Below are 23,507 nucleotides of genomic sequence, written 5' to 3'. Positions count from 1 at the left end.
AAAAAAAAAAATTAACAATTAAGAAAAAGAGGAAATTGTTAGAAATCATTTTGTCAATAAAATGGACATATTAGATATTTACAAAATACAAAAAAGGGATATTTACAAAAATACAAATGTCTAAAAACAACTAAATAGGGGATTTAAATAATCCTAATAACAGAAAAAGGAAGGAGTAAGCCATAAATGAAATCATAAAGAAAAAACCCCCAAGACAGATCAATTTACAAGTGAATTCTATCAAGCATTCAAAGACAAATTCCATTATTGTTTGGAAAGAAGGAAGGCCAGGAAGGGATCCTACAATTTCCTTTTGTGACACAAATGGGATCAGAGGTAGCTGGAATCATCAAAACCGAAAGACAACAGACCAGCCTCTTTAAGGAGCACTGATCCAAAAACCACAAATATTAGCAAAAAGGCAACTGCATGAGCTTAATTTTTGGAGGAAGGGAGAGCAGGAGGGTCATTCGCCATCTCCATGCTGTGAGGGGGAGATTAAGAGGCCCAGAAGTGGACCAGCCAGAACCAAAGACAAAGAGCACATCTAAACCCAACTGATGTCATGGGCCACGCAGAGAAAGCTCCTGGTGGAAGATGGGACTCCCAGAATTGTAGAGATAGTGCCCATGGAACCTCTTCCCCAAGATCCAGCAACGTGCAGGACAAACCTGGGCCAGGAAGACTGGGAGATCCCAAGATATATTCAAGCCCTATCTCTTCCAGGGCAAGCAGAGAGGCCAAAGCTGCCGATGGGCACCAGGGCACCAATGTACCCCAAGAAGGGGCTCTAGACCTGAGGCCAGGGGAAGCCAGAAGTGGACACTTGAACCAGGACAAGAGCCAGCCAGAAACTGGGGGCAGTGGCTGGAGAATGAAGCCTGGACATCTCCGGGCCGGACTCTCCCCAAGATCCCAGAGCAGCACAAGCCTCAAGGTCCAAGAAAGGGGTGGCGGGGGCCCATGCAGGAATAAACCCGACCCAAGAAAGCCAGGAAATGTTCGGAGTGCACCACGGATGGCCTAAAGGGGCTGCTGCCAATGCTGTGGCGGACCAGCGTGAAGAATAAGGGGGAAGCGCGCAGCTGGGCTGGGACATACAGCCACCCCTGCTTCCACAAGCACCCCGAGCACCCACACATTCACTCACTCACTCACATACATGGAGCTGGGCACATTTCACTCAGAAGAGAAGAGGGAACGACAGGACAGAGGAAAAGAGACGAATCAGTGACTGAGGAGGGATGAGAAGGGACTTAAAGCCTCTGGCATTGGGTTCTGCAGGGGGCAAGGGCAGCGGTACCAATCTAACCCAAATTTAGAGCCCCTTCTTTATCAGGGTGAACCACGGATGCTCACATAGGAGAGGGACAGGTCCCTGGGAGGGCAGGGCAGGAAGAGCCCACAAGCTTTAGCCAAAGCAGAGACTTCACAACCTGCCTCCCCCCAGCCAATTCAGACTTCCAAGGTTAAAAGGCTGCCACCCCCTTCACAAGGGGGCCTGGTGCCCCCGGCACAGGGCTGGCGGTGCCCATGTTCCCAGAGATGTGTTCTGTTTGATGTTAAAATAATCCTAGACAACGATTACAGGGCAGGGGGAGAGGCAAGACTTCACTTGGAGGCAGGATGAGAAGGAGAAAAGTGGAGATTCGAGACTCCAGAATCGAGGAGAGATCTCTGGCAAAACTCCTGGCAGTTCTGTCCATCTCTTCCTCTTCTACTCCCAAAGACCAAGGACTTTTGCTTATCCTGACCCTGGCTGACCCTGAGGCCTCCAGGGAGCAGGCTCGGACTTTACAGAGTGGGAACCACACTGACACGATCACAAAACATCAGCAAAGACTTGTGAGAGGGTTAAAGGTCCATGGATAGGTTGAGCCAACATGATACAGACTGCCGTACCCACCCAAGGGTTTCTCCACAGTGCTAAGGGGAGGAGCTCAGCTGGAGCAACCCAAGCTCCGAAAAGAGAATGGAGAAGAAGGGGGGCTGGCAGGACCGACAACGGAGATGGGATGGGTTAAAAACCAGTTTAATCAGGGGGAGCAGGAGGGGAAGGAGAGAAGGAGGGGGGGAAGGAAGAAAAGGAGAAAGAGGAAGAAAATAAGGGAAGAGAAAGGGGAGGATGGAGGAGGAGAAGGAAGAGAAGTGAATCTGGTCCCTTCCAGCTGCCACCCACCCACCCTGCAACCCCACAAGCACTTCAATGCCAGACCCTTGGCCCAGGCTTCACTCACCGGGGCGGCTCTTTCTCTGGGGGTCTCTGGCTGCCATCCATGGGGCGTCCCCTCGCTCCAGCTGCCCAATCACGTCGGGACTGGACACTGCGAGTCCTGCTCATTGGGAATGTGAAAATGTGGGAGGCTGTGGGGACAAGGATGTTGGGCCCTGGCCACCTGCCCCAAAGGATGCTGGGCCCTGACCACCCCAAGGGATGCTGGGCCCTGGCCACCTGCCCCAGGGGATGCTGGGCCCTGGCTACCTGCCCTGGGGGATGCTGGGCCCTGACCACCCCAAGGGATGCTGGGCCCTGGCCACCTGCCCTGGGGGATGCTGGGCCCACCTAGCTGCCCTGCAGGATGGTCTGCCCGGACCTCCCCATCACCCCGCCAGGAGGCTCGGGAGCCCCCCAGCCCGGCAGAGCCTCCTCACCCAGGCAGACCAGGTGCCCGTAGTTCTCCAGCATCACCTCGCGGTAGAGCCTCTTCTGGGCGGGGGCCAGGCGCCCCCACTCCTCGGGGGTGAAGTCCACGGCCACGTCCTGGAAGGTCACAGAGCCCTGCAAGAAAGCGCACACTAGGCGTGGCCACAGATCCGTCGGGGCCCTTCTTCCCGTTGGGCCGGGCTTTGGCCACAGTGGGGGAGGTACCCGGTGGGGACCCAGGAGGTCTCTGACACAGCTTCTCACCACAGACCAGGAGCAGACCCGGGTTGGGTGGAAATGTGACCACGTGTCCCAGAGGAAGCCTGCCCTCCTAGATCTGGCATAAGGGTAAATGGGGGCCACTGGGGGGCACTCTGCCCCTCCATTTCCCTGAAATAAGTACCCATTATGCACCTACTGAATGCCATGCACCTCGCTCCAGGGCCCAGCTCAGCCTTTTCCACGGCTTCATCCATTTTACAGGTAGGGAAACTGAGGCAGAAAGGGCCCTGGGCCGGGGTCACCCACAGCTTCCCGGGCTCCCCCAAAGCCAGAGGCCCCTGTGGCTCACCTGGCAGCTGCCGGGCATCAGGAGCACGGGCGCCATCCTCCTGCCAGGTGCGAGTCACCGCGCCACTGCCTCCTGAGGGCACGAAGGGGGCACAGGCAGCCTGGGGAATCACGGTGGGCGCCCTGGGGGGGACAAGCTTTGGGGAGTCAGGGCAAGTATGGGGGATCCTGAGGGGGCACAGTGAAGGGGAGCACAGCGGGGGGGGGGCACTGTGAAGGGGAGCACAGCGAGTGGGAGGGACACAGTGAAGGGGAGTACAGCGGGTGTGGGGACACAGTGAAGGGGCGCACAGCGGGGGGGGGGCACTGTGAAGGGGAGCACAGCGGGTGTGGGGGGCACAGTGAAGGGGAGTACAGCGGGTGTGGGGACACAGTGAAGGGGCGCACAGCGGGGGGGGCACTGTGAAGGGGAGCACAGCGGGTGGGGGGGCACTGTGAAGGGGAGCACAGCGGGTGGGGGGGCACTGTGAAGGGGAGCACAGCGGGTGGGGGGGCACTGTGAAGGGGAGCACAGCGGGTGAAGGGGAGCACAGTGGATGTGGGGGTCACAGTGAAGGGGAGCACAGCGGGTATGGGGACACAGTGAAGGGGAGCACAGCGGGTATGGGGTCACAGTGAAGGGGAGCACAGCGGGTATGGGGACACAGTGAAGGGGAGCACAGCGGGTGTGGGGGGCACAGTGAAGGGGAGCACAGCGGGTGTGGGGGGCACAGTGAAGGGGAGCACAGCGGGTGTGGGGGGCACAGTGAAGGGGAGCACAGCGGGTGTGGGGGGCACAGTGAAGGGGAGCACAGCGGGTGGGAGGGACACAGTGAAGGGGAGCACAGTGGGTGGGGGGCACTATGAAGGGGAGCACAGCGGGTGGAGGGAGTCACAGTGAAGGGGAGCACAGCGGGGGGGGGACACTGTGAAAGGGAGCACAGTGGGTGTGGGGGGCACAGTGAAGGGGAGCACAGTGGGTGTGGGGGGCACAGTGAAGGGGAGCACAGCGGGTGTGGGGGGCACAGTGAAGGGGAGCACAGCGGGTGTGGGGGGCACAGTGAAGGGGAGCACAGCGGGTGGGAGGGACACAGTGAAGGGGAGCACAGCGAGTGGGAGGGACACAGTGAAGGGGGCACAGTGAAGGGGAGCACAGCGGGTGTGGGGACACAGTGAAGGGGAGCACAGCGGGTGGGAGGGACACAGTGAAGGGGAGCACAGCGAGTGGGAGGGACACAGTGAAGGGGGCACAGTGAAGGGGAGCACAGGGGATGTGGGGGGCACAGTGAAGGGGAGCACAGCGGATGAAGGGGAGCACAGCGGGGGGGGCACTGTGAAGGGGAGCACAGCGGGTGGAGGGGGACACAGTGAAGGGGAGCACAGCGAGTGGGAGGGACACAGTGAAGGGGAGCAGAGCGGATGAAGGGGAGCACAGCGGGGGGGGGGCACTGTGAAGGGGAGCACAGCGGGTATGGGGACACAGTGAAGGGGCGCACAGCGGGGGGGGGGCACTGTGAAGGGGAGCACAGCGGGTGAAGGGGAGCACAGTGGATGTGGGGGTCACAGTGAAGGGGAGCACAGCGGGTATGGGGACACAGTGAAGGGGAGCACAGCGGGTATGGGGTCACAGTGAAGGGGAGCACAGCGGGTATGGGGACACAGTGAAGGGGAGCACAGCGGGTGTGGGGGGCACAGTGAAGGGGAGCACAGCGGGTGTGGGGGGCACAGTGAAGGGGAGCACAGCGGGTGTGGGGGGCACAGTGAAGGGGAGCACAGTGGGTGTGGGGGGCACAGTGAAGGGGAGCACAGCGGGTGGGAGGGACACAGTGAAGGGGAGCACAGTGGGTGGGGGGCACTATGAAGGGGAGCACAGCGGGTGGAGGGAGTCACAGTGAAGGGGAGCACAGCGGGGGGGGGACACTGTGAAAGGGAGCACAGTGGGTGTGGGGGGCACAGTGAAGGGGAGCACAGTGGGTGTGGGGGGCACAGTGAAGGGGAGCACAGCGGGTGTGGGGGGCACAGTGAAGGGGAGCACAGCGGGTGTGGGGGGCACAGTGAAGGGGAGCACAGCGGGTGGGAGGGACACAGTGAAGGGGAGCACAGCGAGTGGGAGGGACACAGTGAAGGGGGCACAGTGAAGGGGAGCACAGCGGGTGTGGGGACACAGTGAAGGGGAGCACAGCGGGTGGGAGGGACACAGTGAAGGGGAGCACAGCGAGTGGGAGGGACACAGTGAAGGGGGCACAGTGAAGGGGAGCACAGGGGATGTGGGGGGCACAGTGAAGGGGAGCACAGCGGATGAAGGGGAGCACAGCGGGGGGGGGCACTGTGAAGGGGAGCACAGCGGGTGGAGGGGGACACAGTGAAGGGGAGCACAGCGAGTGGGAGGGACACAGTGAAGGGGAGCACAGCGGATGAAGGGGAGCACAGCGGGGGGGGGGGGGGGGGGCACTGTGAAGGGGAGCACAGCGGGTATGGGGACACAGTGAAGGGGCGCACAGCGGGGGGGGGGCACTGTGAAGGGGAGCACAGCGGGTATGGGGACACAGTGAAGGGGAGCACAGCGGGGGGGGGGGACACAGTGAAGGGGAGCACAGTGGATGTGGGGGTCACAGTGAAGGGGAGCACAGCGGGGGGGGGGGGACACAGTGAAGGGGAGCACAGAGGGTGGGGGGGGCACTGTGAAGGGGAGCACAGCGGGTATGGGGACACAGTGAAGGGGAGCACAGCCGGTGAGGGGGACACAGTGGACCGAGGCTCCCCGGCAGTGCCAGCCCCTCCCCCTCCCTGGGCAGATCAGGAGAGCAGTTGAGGGACACAAGGCGGGGCTGCTCAGGTTAACCGCCCCTGCTGGGAAGCAGAAACGCTGGCCCGCCCTAGCTCCTGGGGGCGGGGCAAAAATGTGGGAGCCAATAGGGTTGCGTGACTAGTCATAGGGGCGGGGCCTGGGGCGGGGCGCAGGCGCAGCCCCTCCCTCGGACGCTCCATTCCAGTGCTAGGGCGTCCTCCCTCCCCCGGAGGCTCCCACACCTAGTGGCGGACGCCCCGCCCCCTGCGCGCTCCCGTCGCTGCCAGGGCACTGGCCCCCAGCTCCCACTCACCGAGACCTGGAACACGGGCTCGGACCCCAACGGCGGCGGCAGAGGAAGAAGCCGAGACGGTCACGAGCGCGCGCGTCCAGGACGCGGCGAGAGTCGGAATCGGAAGTTGCGTCACGCCACGCCTCTGAGGGAGCGTTGGTGACGTGAGAAAAGGCTTGTGGGAAACGTAGTCCGTGTGCCGCACACGCAGAAAGGAGGGGGAGTCCCCCGACCCGGATTGCGCACCCCTTCTCTGAGCCCCGTAGTACGCGTACGGAGAATGGGCGAGCAGCGCAAGGGAAACTGAGGCTCGGTAGTCCAGGGGAGGCATTAGTAAGCATCTCCTGTGTACCTGAACTCGAGGAGCTCACCGGCTAATGGGGAGGAGAAGGAACATGCAAATAACTCCGTCCCCAGCAAGTGCAGACGGGACGCAATCAGCTCCTGAGAGGGCCGGAGGGGAAGGTGATGAGCCTGGGGGACGGTCAGGGCAAAGGCCTGGAGTCTGGAGCATCTGGGATGGCGTGTGGGGAGGAAGGGGTGGGGGCAGCTCGTGGAGGGCTTTACTCTCGTGGACTCGGAAGGAGTGTGAGGGAGACAATTCCCACGAGGTCATGAGGGGGCGTCGCAGTGCTGGGGCGCCCGGAGGCAGGAAGCTCAGTTCCGTAAGAGACCACTAGGGGGCACCGCAGTGTCCAGAGCGCTGGCCTGGAGAGAGGAAGGGCTAAATCCTCGTGAGAACACTAGGGGGCGCCGCAGAGCAGGAGTGCAGGACCCGGAAGCGGTAATCGCTGCCTGGATGACCCCAGCAGGCCTTTCCCCTTTGTCTGCCTCAGTTTCTTCATCTGTAACATGGGGCAACCCTACTTGTCGGAGTTACGAAGAGAGCAGGCACTTAATGAATCCTCCCTCCATCTCTCCCTCCCTCCTGCCAGCATTCATTCTGCAGAAGACAGCTGTGACCCATAATCCCTTTCACTGCCGTGGACCTGTACACGTGCCTGCCGCTGCTCTGAGGGCGGGCGGTGCCCAGCGAGGTCACGGCCGCCGCCTACCGGGGAAGATGGTGCACTGACGGGACTGGGGGCAGCCCCGGCAGGGGGAGCAGCACTCCCATGTGCCAGTGGCCCGGAGGCCTGCCCGCCTGCAACTTCCGGTCCCCGGTCCGGCCAGGAGATTAAAAAACTAAAGGGTGCCCGATGGGCGTGGCTTCCTTCCGGCCACGCTGGCTCAGCTCGCACCTCAGAACCACCTTGGGGCGGGAGGGATTAGGGTGGACCTCGGCTCGTTTCTCTTCATCTTTTAAGATGAGTTTGTTTCTGACTAAGTTCACAGTCAAAATGAAATAAAACTTTAAGTGTTGGGGGAGGGGTGCAGCTCCGGCCCGAGGCCAGGAGGACCCGAGTTCAAGTCCGACCTCAGACACTTGCCGCTTTGCAGCTGGGGGTCTCTGAGCAAGTCTCGATCCCAATAGTCTTGGAAAACAAAAAGTGATGGGGACTCAAAGGGGCGCCCCCCCGCAGAGCTCCCTGTTCTCTCTCACTCCCTATCCTCACTCTCCCGATCCTGCTCTCCTGGAATCAAGTTTGGAGACCTGCACTGGAGGGGAAATAGACCCAAATGCAGCTGGGGGGGAGGGGGGAGGGGCTGCGTGCGGGTAAGGCAAAGGGGGGAGGGGAGGATAGGTAGTAACCCAGGGGACAAAGGTCTGCCAGTTCCGTCATTCCAAGGTCCAGAGCCCCGGAGTCTGTGGAGGGAAAGAGGGATTTCTTGGCTCACGTGCTCCCAGAATGCAGCCTTTACCCACAAAAGGGCTGTTCGAAACCAGCTCCAGGAGTGGGTGAACTCTAACCCTGAGCCCCAAAGCGCTCGGGGAAGGGCCCTCTCCTCACACACACTGATGCACTTGCATGAGGGGGAGTCGTGGGAGCCGAGAGCTCAGGGCTCCCCGCTTGCGGATCTTCTAGCTCCCAGCTTTGGGAGGCCGCCCCAGAGAGAACATCAGTCTCAGGAGAGAACGGGACTCGGGACTCACCGGACACTGGGGGGGTTCCCTTGGGTGAGACCTGGGATTCTTGGTCCAGCCGAGCTCCGCCTCCCGGTGGGCAAGGCCCCCGCTCTGGATTGTCTAGTTTATCTGATCTCCGTTTGCCGTGGACTGTAGGTTCTGATTATTGTAGATGTGGCTAGCAGGGTGTTTGCTATGTGCCTGCGCTGTGGAATTGGTGTAAGATGGGAATTAAAATTTTGAATGCACAGCTTGGGGGCTTCCATTCTTCTTAAGAAATGGTGATCAGAAGTTGAACTTGGACCTGAAAACTATGTCTGAAGGACTATTTGGAGGGCAGCAAGGTGATGTACAGAGCATTGGGCCTGAAATTAGGAAGACATGAGTTCAAAAGTGAACCCGGGCTAGTCACGTGATGCTATTTGCCTCAGTTTCCTCATCAGTTTCCTAAAGAGCTAGAAAAGACTGGCAAATCCTCCCAATATCTCTGCCAAGAAAACTCCACATGGGGTCTTTAAAAATGAAGGATAAACCATTGGAAAAGGTGCTCCAAATCATTATTGATCAGAGAAATGCAAATTAAGACCACTCTGAGATACCACTCCACTTCTCTCAGATTGGCTAAGATGACAGCAAAAGATAATGACAAATGTGGGAGGGATGTGGGAAAACTGGGACACTGATGCATTATTGGTGGAACTGTGCACAGATTCAACCATTCTGGAAAGCAATTTGGAACTATGCTCAAAAAGCTATCAGTGGATCCCCTTTGATCCAGCAGTGCTACTACTGGGCTTATATCCCCAAAGAGACCTCCATGTGCAAAAATGTTTGTGGCAGTTCTTTTTGTAGTGGCGAGAATTTGGAAATTGAGTGGATGTCCATCAGTGGGAGAATGGCCGAATAAATTGTAGTATTATGAATTTTATGGAATATTATTGCTCTGTAAGAAATGACCAGCAGGAGGAATTCAGAAAGGCCTGGAGAGACTTACATCAACTGATGCTGAGTGAAGTGAGCAGAACCAGGAGATCATTGTACACAGTAACAATAATATTGTAAAGGGCTGAAACTCTTGAGTTGATGCACTGAGGTCAGACAACCATGCACTTAAGACTAATTACCGATTGGACAATACTGTATTAGCATATGCTTGGAAAATGGCCCTTCCCACTATTCTGTGCTGGCTCAATCTTTTGGTGTATACCAAGAATTGTGGGAAGGATTAGGGGGTGGAGCAAGACAAGCCAGAGTCGAAGAGATCCTGTCCAGGCCAAGACCATTTGGTTATTGTTTGGGTCTTGAATGATTCAGATTAAATGAAAATACCGATCATTTCTGCTTTGGTCAGAAATTATTTATTAGTTTTATTTTAGCTTGAGTGGGGAAGGAGGGGATTCTTTGCCACAGTGGCTTCCTACCCTTAATCACTGAATGGTTGCAGCCTCAGTCAAATTGAGACCTTAGCTTAAAAAGGCTAAGGTCTTCCATTACATCCAGAACCATCTCCAGTGGTCCTGATTATCTCTCCACTTTTCCCAAATGACTCTGGAAGGGAAAGGTTGGCAGGTGACTTTGCACAGTCCTCTTTCACTTAAATCCAATTCATTTACATGTCATAGTGTTGAAAAAGAAGGATGAACAACAATCTATGTGAGTAGAGCTCACCTTCAAACTGGAATTGGTCAGTTGGAAAACTTCCTTTCTTCCTTCTCTCCTTCCCTCTGTCCAAATAGGGTATCATGCCCTTACTTACAGATACTCTTAAAAGCTTTTTTTCTTTGTCTTTGGAGAGTGAATGAGGATGACCAGGAAGATGGTCACCTTGACTGTAATGGACCTGGACCTGAGCCTCCTGTGCGGAAGGGAGCCGCCCTAATGTCAGTCATCTCCAGGATGTGATTTCCGGGTTGGCTAATAGAGCTACTTGTCACTAGACAAGTAGGGCTGTGAGCCGCCTGGCCATATAAGGAGAAAAACAGCTAGGCATTGCTAAAGGAGCTGGCCCCGCCCACAAAGTGAGGAATCTGGGAGGGTCCAAGAAGATTCTGTATAAAAGTAGGGAACAGCAACGGCTCGGGGAGACATTTTGGGGAGCAGACAATAAAGAACAGCTCTGCTACATGTTGGCTCTCTGTTTGCTCATTCCCTGCTTCTGTCTCCCAAGCGGGGCCGGAGACGTCCGAAGGCTGGAGGAAGCTAGCAGCGCGCGGTAAGGTACTTTTGGTTTCCAGTGAGACTGCAACAAGGGGTGTGGCAAGAACCCCAATACTTGACAACAAGGAAATTAAGAAGAGGGAAGGACTGTTTGCATTTAGCTTGGTATGTTAAAGTAAAGATGTCTATAAAGCATCCAGTTTGTCAGCAGACAATTGAAGATGAGATTGGAGGTCAACAAGGTTGGAGGTGGGAGTATGTACTTGATCTTAGAGAGGTTCACACTCCCAGTACAGAGTATTTGGGGGACTAGCCCCTCTGGCGTGAGGGCTGGCCGAGCCCTTTCCAGGTCTGCTCATTCATCGTCAGTTCCCCCCGTCCCCAACTTTCCCATGGCTCCGAGAAGCTGTGGCACAGCGGACAGCCCACTAAAACCATCAGCTGTGAAGGAGCCAGGGGGAGGCGCTGAGGAGCATTTAGAGTTTGGTCAGACAAGGAAGATTTCAAGGTCATCCGCTGTCTCCCAGGCTATTGCCAGAGATCTCGACTTTGTTCTGCCACTGGAAGAGTGAGGGGGATGGCTTTGGGCGACTATGTCTCACTTAAATCCAGCTCTTGCCCAAATTAAGCTGTCACCCCATAGAATCTTCTTCAAAAACAAAGGACAAACAACCACTGTGTTCTCCAGCGTTTGAGGCAGCGTGTATAGATGGAAAATATATGAAGAAAAAACTATGGATGTCCTGGCTCTTTCTAGATTCCTTTTTGTTTTATTCCACCACTGCTGCCTAGGCCAACCTTATGTCTCTGAGATTAGGATTAACCTGTAATGGCCCCCTCAAAATTTAGATGGGAAATGTAGACCTGTAGGACCTTGCCAAGGGGGCAGCATGGGAGGAACAATATCTACTGGGAGTATCTTGACTTCTGGCTTAGGCTAGACCTTCCCCTAAAAAGAGAAAAATGTCTCGCTGTAGCTTGATTTGCTTTGATGGCTAAGGCTTAAACCACGTTAACATTGATGTGGCTTTTGGTCACAGGGTAGCCCATAGGAGACGCATCCTTCAGAGCTGCTGGAGGAGCCGCTTCCCATTATTACTGAGGCACTTCCCAGGCTCAGTATTGCCTCTGACCTCTCTTGCATTCACTTCCTATAATCTATTGCCACATCCCAACACTTTCACCTTCATGATCATCCCTTGTACAATACAGTCTGGTTCAGACCCTGATCACCTCCGCCTGGTGATCACAATAACCTCTTAGCAGCTCCCAGCCTAATCTCATCACTCCCCCTCCCCAGAGTGGTCAGGGATTTGCCCAAAGCATAGGTCCGATCATGCTGCTCTTACTCAACAGACTAATGGCTCCCTATTATAGGGGGAACGTCTATAAAACGTCCTAAGACCATTCATAGTCTGGACCTCTCCTTTTTCTCAGGGATCCTCACAATTCATTCCCCTCTACTCTCAGTGAACTAGCAACCCTTGCATTTGTGGACACGACCCCCAACCCCAACTCTGCCTTTCCCCTGGCTCTTCTCTATGCATGGGAAGTTCTCCCCTCATCTCCACCGGCATGGCTCCCTGAGTCAGGGCAAACTGCACCTTCTTCAGCTCTCTCGGGCGTCTTCCCTGGGATTACCTTCAAGCTTATATACATGTACGTGTGTGTATGTAGATTTTTATCTATACATATATATGCATGTGCATGTCTTTATACATATATGAGCATGTGTATGCATGATTTTATCTATTCCTATGTGTGCATGTATGTATGGTTAGCTATAAATGTGTGTGCATGTATACTTTTATCTATATAGGTACATGTGTGCATGCTTTATCTATACATACTTGTGTGTTTTTATTCATGCACATATATGCATATGCATGCCTTTATATATGTGAGTGTGTGAATGCATGTTTTAATCTATAAATATATGCGTGTTTTATCTATACAAGTGTGTGCATGTATGTTTTCTACACATGTGAATGCATGTGTTTCATTTACACGTGTGCGTGTTTATCTGTACATATATGAGTGTATGTGGAGGTAAGCTACAGAGTAGGTATACAATTATGTTTTGTCTTCCTCATTGAAACATGAGCCTTGGAGGATAGGGGCAGTTTTTGCCTTTGCAGTCCCGTAACTTGGCAGAGTGTCTGGCACATAGTACGTTATATAAATGTTTGATAGACTGAATAACGATGAGGGCCCTGATGAAACAAGCTTCTATACAGATGAGGGGCCCAGACGTACTCAAACCATCATCACATGGGCGCCATGAACCTCTGCCGTGTTATTGCCTTAACTTTCCATTTGTTAACTCTCAAATGATTTTCAAACGTTTCCTTCCTTTCCAGTTTTTACCAGTCCAATCTCAATCAGGCTTGGTTGATATTGCCAGGGCCCTTTGAACTTCAACCTCCTTTTGATCAAACACCTTTTGTAGAGCCTTCATGTATAGCTGAGAAAGCTCCCAGTCATTTTTTAAATTAATAGTCTTCAACAATCATCTGTAATTTTAGGAACTTAGGGAGAGACGTGAGGTCAAGGGAAAGGAAAAGACAAAAAATGAACACTGGAAAAATGGTCAAAGATGTGCTTCATCAGGGCTAGGGAGAGCCAGTGTGAACTACTTGGAAAAGTTATGAAGCTGGAGCGTATAATGAATATACGGAAGACCTGATTCTAGCCACAGACAGCTGTGTGACTGGGCCAGTCCCTTGCACTCAGGATCCTCATCTCTAAAACAAAGATAATAACATCTACAGCTTCTAAAAAGGCTAAAATGCAATCATGCATATCTTAAGAGGAAGGCCCACCCCAGTTTATCACAGAAGGTCCAAACACCCCAACTGAATCAATCAAAAGCAAACCAGGTATGATTAAATCATTAATTTGGAAAATGCTAGGGGCTTTGGGTCATTAAAGACACAGCACCTTATGGGAAATATTTCCATTGGAAATCAAGTTTTTCTGTTAAGCAACACATGCAATCAGTAAGCTGTGTCAGAGGGCAATTAGTCAAGTGACAAATTCAGGAACTAAGGCTGCCAGGCCCCTGAAAGGGAATGGCTTAAGAAGGGAAATTCTCTTCCTCCCTCTCCATTAATAATGTTAGAATTAATAATTATTAAAAGAGATAATTTATTAAGAGGAGATATCACACCCAGCTTGGAGTAAAGAGCAACATGCTGAGGGAAAAGAGGTCTGCCAGAAAAGGGCATCCAGTGGTGGAATTGGTTAGATGACCACCTTGGGAACTGTGACATTCAGAAGACCAGAGTACTGGGGCAGCCAGATGGCATGGTGGACAGAGCACTGGCCTGACCCCAGGCCTCAGACTCATAATGCTGCCTACCTGTGTGACCCTGAACTAGTCACTTAACTCCAATTGCCCGAGTGTAGACAGAGGGAGGAGCAATAGTGGCTGACACACCGAGGACCAACTAGACACACCAAGGAAAGGCAAAAAGAGCTGTAGGGCCTGTCAGAATGCTGCACCTAAAGGGAAAGTCATGAGGGCAGTCCCAAGGGAGAGAACTTCTAGTGACCAGAAGCTAGGAGTTTACCATTAGACATTTGAGTTTGAGAGCCCTACACGTCTCACTTCCATTTTTACTCCACGGTGGAGCTCACTCTCCCCAGGGAACTTATGCGATTAAGGGCAGAGAACACCCTTATTTTGAAGGATTCTTCCTGTAACCACTTTTTTCTGCCAGACCTGTTTAATAAATGCTTATCCTGATAAATCCATCAATGATTTAATAGCACTAGGACCTGCAGCCGTTCAAGATTCCTCCTATAATCCTAAAATGAGTCGGTGGCTACTTCCTGGGGGATACGGCTGGACAATGCTCATGAAGGAGGCATGGGGTAGAAGGCCTCAGAAAGGATGTTATCCATGTAAACCATTATAACTATTAATGGATAACTATTGTTATCTATTGTAAACTATCCATGTAAAAAATTGCAAAATTTTACACTTTCTCTAAATGTCAAGTTATTATTACAAATATTTATTGTTACAAATATTTTATATATTATTATTTTATTACAAATTATTATTGCAAATATTATAATCTGCAAGATTTTGCTTTGACTTAAATTTTTAATGAGGCTGGACTGCCAGAATGGTCCGAAAATTCCTCCTCCATTCCTAACTTCCACAAGGACTGACTGTTCAAGGGACCTCAGGTATGGATTCTTTGGTGCCGAGTGAGCTGCGTGCTCTGGCAGAAGGCCTTCCCACATTCGCTGCACTTGTAAGGTTTCTCTCCGGTGTGAATTCTCTGGTGCACGGTGAGATAGGAGCTACAGCGAAAGGCCTTTCCACACTCCTTACACTCATAAGGTTTCTCACCAGTGTGGATCTTCTGATGCAGAGTAAGGTGCGAGCTGCTCCGGAAGGCCTTCCCGCACTCGGGACAACCATAAGGTTTCTCCCCACTGTGAATTCTCTGATGGAGTGTAAGGTGTGCACTGTGGCGGAAGGCCTTCCCACATTCATTACATTTATAGGGTTTTTCTCCACTGTGAATTCTCTGATGTACAGAAAGCTGTGAGCTCTGGCAGAAAGCTTTCCCGCACTCGCTGCACTCATAAGGCTTCTCTCCAGTGTGAATTCTCAGGTGCTGAGTAAGTTGAATACTATTTCTAAAAGCCTTCTTGCATTCGTTACATTCATAAGGTTTTTCTCCAGTGTGAATTTTTTGATGCTCAGTAAGTCCTGTTCTTTGGCAGAAGGTCTTCCCACATTCAGAACATTCATAAGGTTTCTCTCCAGTGTGAATTTTTTGATGTCGAGTAAGCTGTATGTTCTGGCAGAAGGCCTTGCCACAGTCCTTACATTCATAAGGTTTCTCCCCAGTGTGAGTTCTTTGATGTACAGTGAGTTCTATGCTCTGCCTAAAGGCCTTGCCACAGTCCTTACATTCATAAGGTTTTTCTCCAGTATGAATTTTCTGATGCACAGTAAATTGTGTATGTGTGCGGAAGGCTTTTCCACATTCATTACAATCATAAGGCTTCTCCCCAGTGTGAATTTTCTGATGTACGGTGAGGTCCGTGCTACAGTGGAAGGCCTTCCCACATTCCCTGCATTCGTAGGGCTTCTCTCCAGTGTGAATTCTCTGATGTACTGTAAGGTAGGAGCTGTAACGGAAAGCCTTGCCACACTCAGCACACTCATATGGCTTCTCACCACTGTGAATCCTATGATGGAGAGTGAGCTGCTCCCTCTGACGAAAGGCCTTCCCACAATCGTTACATTTATAAGGTTTCTCTCCAGTGTGGATTCTCTGATGTACAGTAAGGTAGGAGCTGCAGCGGAAGGCCTTGCCACATTCCCTACATTCATAGGGCTTTTCTCCAGTGTGAACCTTCTGATGTACAGTAAGCTGTGAACTACTTCGGAAGGTCTTCCCACACTCGTTACATTCATAAGGCTTCTCTCCACTATGAATTCTGTGATGCAGTGTAAGCTGTTCGCTCTGCCGAAAGGCCTTCCCACATTCACTACATTTGTAAGGTTTCTCCCCAGTGTGAATTCTCTGGTGTACAGAAAGTTGTGAGCTCTGACAGAAGGCCTTCCCACATTCACTACACTCATATGGTTTCTCTCCACTATGAATTCTCTGATGAAGATTGAGCTGCGAGCTCTGGCTAAATGCTTTTCCACATTCTTTACATTTATAAGGTTTCTCTCCAGTATGAATTCGTTGATGGACAGTGAATTGTGTTCGCTTACGGAAGGTCTTCCCACACTCACTGCATTCATAAGGTTTCTTTCCACTGTGAATTTTCCGATGAACAGTAAGGTCTGCGCTACACTGGAAAGCTTTCCCACACTCCTTACATTCGAAAGATTTCTCTCCAATATGAATACTCTGGTGTTCTGTAAGGTAAGAGCTATACTGGAAGGCTTTGCCGCATTCAGTGCACTTGTATGGCTTCTTATCATTATGAATTCTGTAATGTACATTGAGCTGGGAGCTCTGGCTAAAAGCCTTTCCACAGTCCTTGCATTTAAAGAATTTTTCTTTGGTACAATCTCTTTGATGTGTTTGTTCATGGAAGGCCTTTCCATGGTCATTATTACATCCATAAAGTTGCTCTATGGTATGAATTTTCTGATGTCGAGGAAATCTCGAAATCTGGAGAAAGGGTAAACTACATTCATTACATTGACAAAATTTCTCTCTGGGATGAATCTTGTGATGTTCAATAAATTCTGATCTCTGATCGAAGACCTTTTCACATTCATTATCTTCACAAGGTTTTGTTCTGACAGGAAATGTTTGGGGCTGAGTAAGTTGTTTGCTTTCAAATACAATCTTCCCACATTTATTACATGTTGGAAGTGTCTCTTCAGCTTGAATTCTGTGATGGAAAGAAATGGATGAATTACTGTTAAACTTTGCCTATATTCCCTATCTTCATAACATTTCTTGTCAGTAATTATTCCATGATATTTACTAAAGTCGGAATTGTAATTTAAGAATTTCCCCCATTAATTTTACTTAGAAAAACACCCGCTTTAAACAAACAGATGGTGATCGTTCATCATGTGCACAGACTGCTTCTGATAGTTACTTTCTATTGTAGAAAAAGGACCTGTCCTAGACCTAGTTTGTGCCATATTCATTACTTCCACCGCCCATCTCATTAGAAGTTTTGATTGGGCGACTTTCACTTGTCTAGAATGTTTTTCTTCTATCTGCTGCCTGTCCCACCCAGTGCCACTTTTTGAAACTTCTTCCAACCTGGAAATCCAGGGCCAAGCCCTGGAGAGTATTTCCTTAGATGTTCCAAGCTTCAGAGCTGATTCTTTGTTTTCAGGCTGTATCTCAAATTCTGAAATTAAAACAAAACAAATGATAACTTGCTTTTCCCTGCCAAGAGAAAGAAAAACACAGTTGTATGCTTGAGTTCAAGAAAGAGCAGAGGCCAGTTTAGAGGATCATATGGAGAAGAATAAGGTGTAAAAAATTTGGAAAGGGGAGGAGAGCATCAGGAAGAACTTTCAGAGCCAGATAGAGAATTTTGTATTTGGTCAGGGAGATAACTGCAGCATTCACCATGAATGCTTCCCGGAGAGCTGACTGAGGCCCTCTTCTTTTCCATCCCTTCATTCTCTCTTGGAGAACTCACCCATTTCTATATGTTCAACTACCTTCTCTATCCCAATGGCTCCCACATTGATGGATCCTACCCCAGCCTGTTTCCCGAGCTTCAGTACGACCTCACCAACTTCCCACAGGATTTGGCAAAGACATTTACAACTGGACATGTCCTCCACTTTCTTATCTTTCACCATCAAACCCACCTCTTTCCCAAAGTCCCCTATTGCTATGGAGAGTACTGCCATCCTCCCAGTCACCCAATCTTCAGTCTTGATGGAATCCTCTCTTCCTGTCCCACCAACTCATGCAGTTTCCATTCATTCTAACATCCATTCCCATCTCTCCATTTATACAGCCATAATCTTAAATCCAGGTTCTGTTCCCCTCTCGCCTGGACTATGGCAACAGCCTCCCAATGGATCTCCTTGCCTCCTCTTTCCCCACCGTGGGACTACAATACAATGGCTAGCACACAGTTGGCACCTAATAAATGCTTATTGACTGATGGAATAAAGCTGAGAAGGTATGCTGTAGACAAGTTAGGAAGGGTTTTCTTAAATGCCAAGCTCATGGTCTCAGAGGTAACATGGAGCCACTGGAATTGAGGAGCAGAGTGGCCTAGCCTGGCCTGGGCTGAGGGAGGAGCTGTGACGGGCAGAACAGTGGGAGGCAGCATCTCAGACACCGAGGTACTGGGGTTATACAGGAGGAGGGTAAGGGATGTCTGTGGGTGTCGGACTACGGGACAGCTGACATCCTCCTGGCTCTGCATGAGCCTACACTCACCCAGGTTTGTGGCATCCCCAGTAGCCTTTTCCCATTCCTGGTACATGCAGCTGCTCCTTAGGACACTTCCCACAGCCATCCACGGTGCGTCTCCTTGCTCCAGCTGGCCAATCACATCTGGTTTAGGAACAGCAAGTCCTGCCCAGGGGAAATGGGGAAAAGCTGAGCACAGAAGAGTCCAGGATCCAGTACCAGCCTGGGACAAAGGCAGCCTGAGAGGCAGACCCAGCAAATGGCTCCCTGACCCACCCAATGTAGGATGGGGAGTGGGTCATAGAGAGCAGCGGCTCAGAGAGAACATAAGGTCACAAGGCCGTGATCCCCTGCACTCCCATGTGCATTAACAGAGACCGAGACCGAGCTCTAAGCCGTGGCACTTTACACCAAGGGGTGCATGGCTCCTAGTAAAGTGGCCCTCAGATCTTCCTCACAGTCTGCTGTGCCCCCTCCTCCTCTTTTTCTAGTTATTCAAGAACAGCTCTCCCAAATACAGAATAATTCCATTGACTGACATGTGAAGTATCAGCTAAAATAAGCAAAATAATGTGTCAGCAAGGTCAGCGGGGCAAGTTGGGGGAGCAAGAATATCTCAAGAACACCAGGGCCTCCTGAGGTTGGTACAAGCCATCACAAAATGGGGGGGGGGGGGGGGTTTAACTGGTCATGAGAGTTCCCACTGGACAAGGGGCGGGTCTGAAGTGACAAAAATCTCCTGGGGGACTTTCCGGTATTGGGACCTCTGCCATGAGGAAGAACAAGGGTGGAGGGCCTGTGGCGAACTTCCTGTGACTAAGCAAGTGAGCTCAGCATCTGCTCCGGGGCCTTGGGAACAGAACTTTGAGAGGATTCCATCAAACCGACTAGTACTGGTTGGACTAGAGCAGGCGTCCCAGTGAATTCTCTCTCATGTTCCCTACTCGGAGTACAGGAAGCTTCCAGGTGAACTCCCTGGGCTGTTAGGGAAGAGCCTTGGACCAAAGAGAATAAGGCCACTTGTCCGTAGTCACACCCAGCAGGGACCAAGAGTCCAGCCGGTGATGGCCGATGAGATTGCCCAGAGAAAATGCAAACAGGAGCTTCCTGGGCCCAACCAGAGTAACAATCTCAAGCTGGGCTTAAACACTGGGGAAACCGAAACCTTCCCCCAAAGAGAGCTCAGCAAGTGTCCAGCACGTGGTAAGTATTAAAAAAATGTTTCCTGACTGATAGAAGCCAAAGACCCTCCCCCCTAGAATCTGGGTCCCGGGGGAGCCCCCTTACCCAAGCAGACCAGGCTCCGGTAATTCTCCAGCATCACCTCCCGGTAGAGCGCCTTCTGGGAAGGGTCCAGACATCCCCACTCCTCTGGGGTGAAGTCCACGGCCACGTCCTTAAAGGTCATTGCCTCCTGAAACACCAGAGACCCCAGAGTCAGTCTTCCCGGCCCTGGGACTAGCAACTTTGTAGGAGTGAACTTGGGCTGAGAGGACCTGAGTGCAAATCCTGCCTCAGATAAATACTGCTCAAGTCTTGGTTTCCTCAGGGATAATACCAGCAGCCACCCCCCCCCCCCCCACACACACACATACAAAACTAATCAAACAGATGTAAATGAGAAGTAAAGTATCTGGCGCCTTAAAGGGTTCCAGAGCACTGACTCTGGCCTGCGACAGGCCACATCGGGCCCAGCCCCCTTGTTCTGACAGGACTCAAGGCCCCCTGGTCTGGCCCAGTAGGGCCTCTGACCTCTTCCTCTCAGACCCAAGTGAGTCCCACCATTTTCTCAGGTCATTTGTCCCATGCATCCCCTTCTTTCTCCTCCTACAGACACCATTGCTCTTCAGGCCCCTGACCCTCCTGCCTGGACCTGCAGGCCCGACTCGGACTTTCCTGGGGCCCTCTTCCCTTCAACTTTCAGCCTCAGTCCTGCTTTCCTAAACCAGCCTCAAAGAAAAAGCTCTGTGCTCCCCCTGCCCTGGGCTCAGTCTGGCTCCCACTGGCCTCTCACAGCTGCCCCCTTCTCCTTGGCTGGTCCCCCTCACTCAGTGTGGGGGGGACCCTGCCTCTGTGTCCCCAGAGGTGTCCCACCTCTCCCTCCTGAGCTCCCCCACCTCTCCACTCCTGCCCACTGGACCCCTTCATCCAGGTGTCAGGTGGAATGAAGGGCTGGGTCCCAGAGGTGGAGGAGGCTGCTGGATGGGAGGCCAGGGGCTTGGAAGGACGTCCCTGTGGGCGAGAGCCATCCCAATGGACATTGGACAGAAAATACAGAAAATGCCATCTTTGTCCAGAAAAGGAACAAAGGAGGCCGACAGTAAATCAGCACGCGCTCTGTCCCCTCCTTTTTTCTGCTTTTTTCTCTCTCCCCCTTTGCTCTGATCTTTCTCTCCCAGCATGAGTCATAAATGAAGGTGTAATAAAAATAAATAAAATTAATAAATAGAACAAAAGCACGGGGTAGCAAGGAGTTGAGCCAGCCACCAAATGAATAATCTTGGGACCGGAAGAGGACTGAACCCAGGACATATCTTTGACTAATTATGGGGTAGTAAGAATTATACTCAATAAAAGGACTGATCGTAGATTAAATAACATGATCCTAAGAAATCGGTGGGCCAAAGAACATCACAGAAATAATAGACAACAATAAGGCAACATGGCAACATTCATGGGAGGAAAATTTAGATCTCAAAAAGAACAGATGAACTGGTCAGGAAACTCTAAAACCTAGAAAAGGAGCAAATATAAAAGTTTCAAATACCAAAATAAAAGGTCTGAAAATCAAAGTGGAGATGAACAAAACCAAAAGCAATAAAAACTCCACTAAATATAACTAAGTACTGCAGAAAAATCTTTCCAACAAGTATCCTTGATAGAGATCTCACTTACAAGAAAGGAACTGATTCAAAATGAAAAGACGTAGAGTTAATTCCCCAACTGGTAAATGGCCAGAGTAAATGAATAGGGAGTTACAAGGAATCCACAGCAATGTGGAAAAACAAAACAAAACAAAACAAACAAAAAATGTTTGTTTTTTAATTTTTTTCTTTTTGATCTGATTTTTCTTGTGCAGCATGATAAATGTGGAAATACGTATAGAAGAATTGTACATACTTAATGTAGATTGGATTGCTTACTGTCTGAGAGAGGGAGTAGGGGCCACTCGGTGGTGCAGTGGGTAGAGCATCCGCCCCAAGTCAGGACATCTGAGTTCAAATCTGGTCTCAGACACTTCACACTTCCTGTGTGACTGAGTAAGGCCCGATTCCAATTGCCTCAGCCAAAAAAAAAGGAGGCAGTGGAGGAAGGAAGGGAGAAAAATTTGGAATACAAGATTTGGGTGAATGCTGAAAACTATCTTTGCATATATTTTGATAAAAAGCTACTATTAAAAAAAAAAAACAGAAAGAAAAGAAAAAATAACACTCCAAATCACTAATTAGAGAAATGCAAATTAAAGGAACTCTGGGGCTCCCACCAATCAGGCTGACAAAAATGGCAAAAAAAGAAAAACCATCTTGTTGCAGAGACTGCAAAGATAGGCCCATTAGTGAGGTGCCAGGAAAGTGCCCGGCGGACCGAGCCATTGCAGAAATCAATGCGGAAAACTGCGCTGGGCTCTGGACCCCGCGATACGGCTTCTAGACGGGCGCTCCAAGGAGATCAGGGAGAAGCGGCGGCTGGGGGCTCGGCCATCCGCTCGGGCCTGGTTCCGGAGAAATCTGGGAGCATGACGAGGATGACCCGAGGAAGGGAGCAGAACCAGAGCCGCTGGCGCAGGGAGGGCCAAGCTGGGTTCCCAGGAGCCCGCAGGCGCCCCTCTCCGGGCCCCACAGAGACAGGGCAGCAAGTCTGTCCCCAAAGAAACTCGGGGCCGCCCGCTCCTCAGGGCCCTGAGCCAGTTCCCGAATCACGGCAAAGCACAACACGCAGGACGTTCCTTTGGGACCCTTCCTCTTTGGGCCCCACAGCCGCGGTTTACAAAAATGATTCCTCCCGGAGGCCCGGGACTCACCTGGGGGGGGCTCGTCGGCAGCAGCGCGGCCATTGTCCCCTCCAAGCTGCTGGATCGGGAGGGCAGAGCTCTGCGGAGACGGGTCTGGGCAGGAAAGGGAGCGTCAGGGGGCTGCTCCGGTGGGCCCCAGCTAGCTCGGCTCTCCCCGGAGGAGCCCGCGAGGGGCCAGCAGGAGGCACCGGCTGGGAGCCGGATCGGGATGCCAGCCTCCCCTCCCCCAGCTCGCACAGCTGGGCAAGGCATCGCTCAGCCATCCATGCCCTGGCTGCCAGGGAGCCGAACCCGGTCCGGGGGCTTCGGGGGTCTGAGGAATGGGGTGTGCCCGACACAGAGGAGCCTCTGGCCCGAGCCCCCCCCACCAGCCCCCACTCCCTGCCTGGGTGCCCCGGGCACCGAGCCTGGCACACGGCCGGTGCTCTCCTTAGATCTCCTCCTGTCCAGGCCCCAGCCCTGATTCAATATGGGGCCAGGGCCCGTCCATGTCACCTCTGCCCCAGCTGGATCCCCCCAAAGCTGCCAGGGGTGGGGGATGGGCACGCCTCCTCCACTGCCCCCCCCCCCAGGTCCTTCCCTCTGCTCATTATCTCCCACTTATCCCGGGCTCGGGAGATTGTCTCTAGTCTCCCCAGTAGACTCTTGGAGGGCAGGAACTGGGCCTCCATCTTTCTTTGTATCTCCAGGGTGAGCTCGGTGCTTGAGGTACACAGCTGGCGCTTAATGCGGACCGCCTGACGAGGCAGCAGGTATTGGGGGAAGGGTTCTGCCCAAGGAAGCTCTAACCTCAGGCCTGTGGTCCACTTACACCTGCAGATCTTTGTCTGACAACCTATAGCCCCGTCCCCATCCTGCAGTTGCAAAGAAAAAGGGCTGGGGAGAAAGAGTCCCACCGGCTGGGGAGAGAGGAGCGAGAGGCGCATGCTGATTGGCCCCGTAGCCTCGCTCTGACCAATGGAGGCATTCGCACTCACCGAGCCAGAAGAACTCCGGCCCCTGAGGGAGCCGCAGGAAACGGCCCAAAGAGCACTAGCCAGCGGAAGTGACGTCTTGGGGATTCCCAAGCAAGAGTCCCATTCAGAGCCGCAGAGCCTTCTGGGAAACGTAGTTCCAGCAAGGTCCGCATACACCGAGTCCTTGCCTGCTTTAGCCAGCGAGTTCCTCCCCAGAT

General features: G+C 52.2%; 1 protein-coding gene across 1 annotated transcript in view; it reads right to left on the bottom strand.

Annotated features, from left to right (window-relative positions):
* Positions 1-22,683, bottom strand: part of LOC141552744 (uncharacterized) — a 30,346-nt gene extending 7,663 nt beyond the window's left edge. Inside the window, 5 exon segments of the mRNA XM_074284777.1 lie at positions 14,631-16,819; positions 17,203-17,293; positions 18,349-18,486; positions 19,609-19,735; positions 22,343-22,683. Of these exon segments, the coding sequence (XP_074140878.1) occupies positions 14,631-16,819; positions 17,203-17,293; positions 18,349-18,486; positions 19,609-19,735; positions 22,343-22,585 (2,788 nt within the window). The 5' untranslated portion in view covers positions 22,586-22,683.
* Between the last annotated feature and the right edge of the window lie 824 nt (positions 22,684-23,507).

Source organism: Sminthopsis crassicaudata, chromosome 1, assembly GCF_048593235.1.
Source record: "Sminthopsis crassicaudata isolate SCR6 chromosome 1, ASM4859323v1, whole genome shotgun sequence".
Taxonomy (NCBI): Eukaryota; Metazoa; Chordata; class Mammalia; order Dasyuromorphia; family Dasyuridae; genus Sminthopsis; species Sminthopsis crassicaudata.
This window is presented reverse-complemented; position numbering and strand designations above follow the sequence as displayed.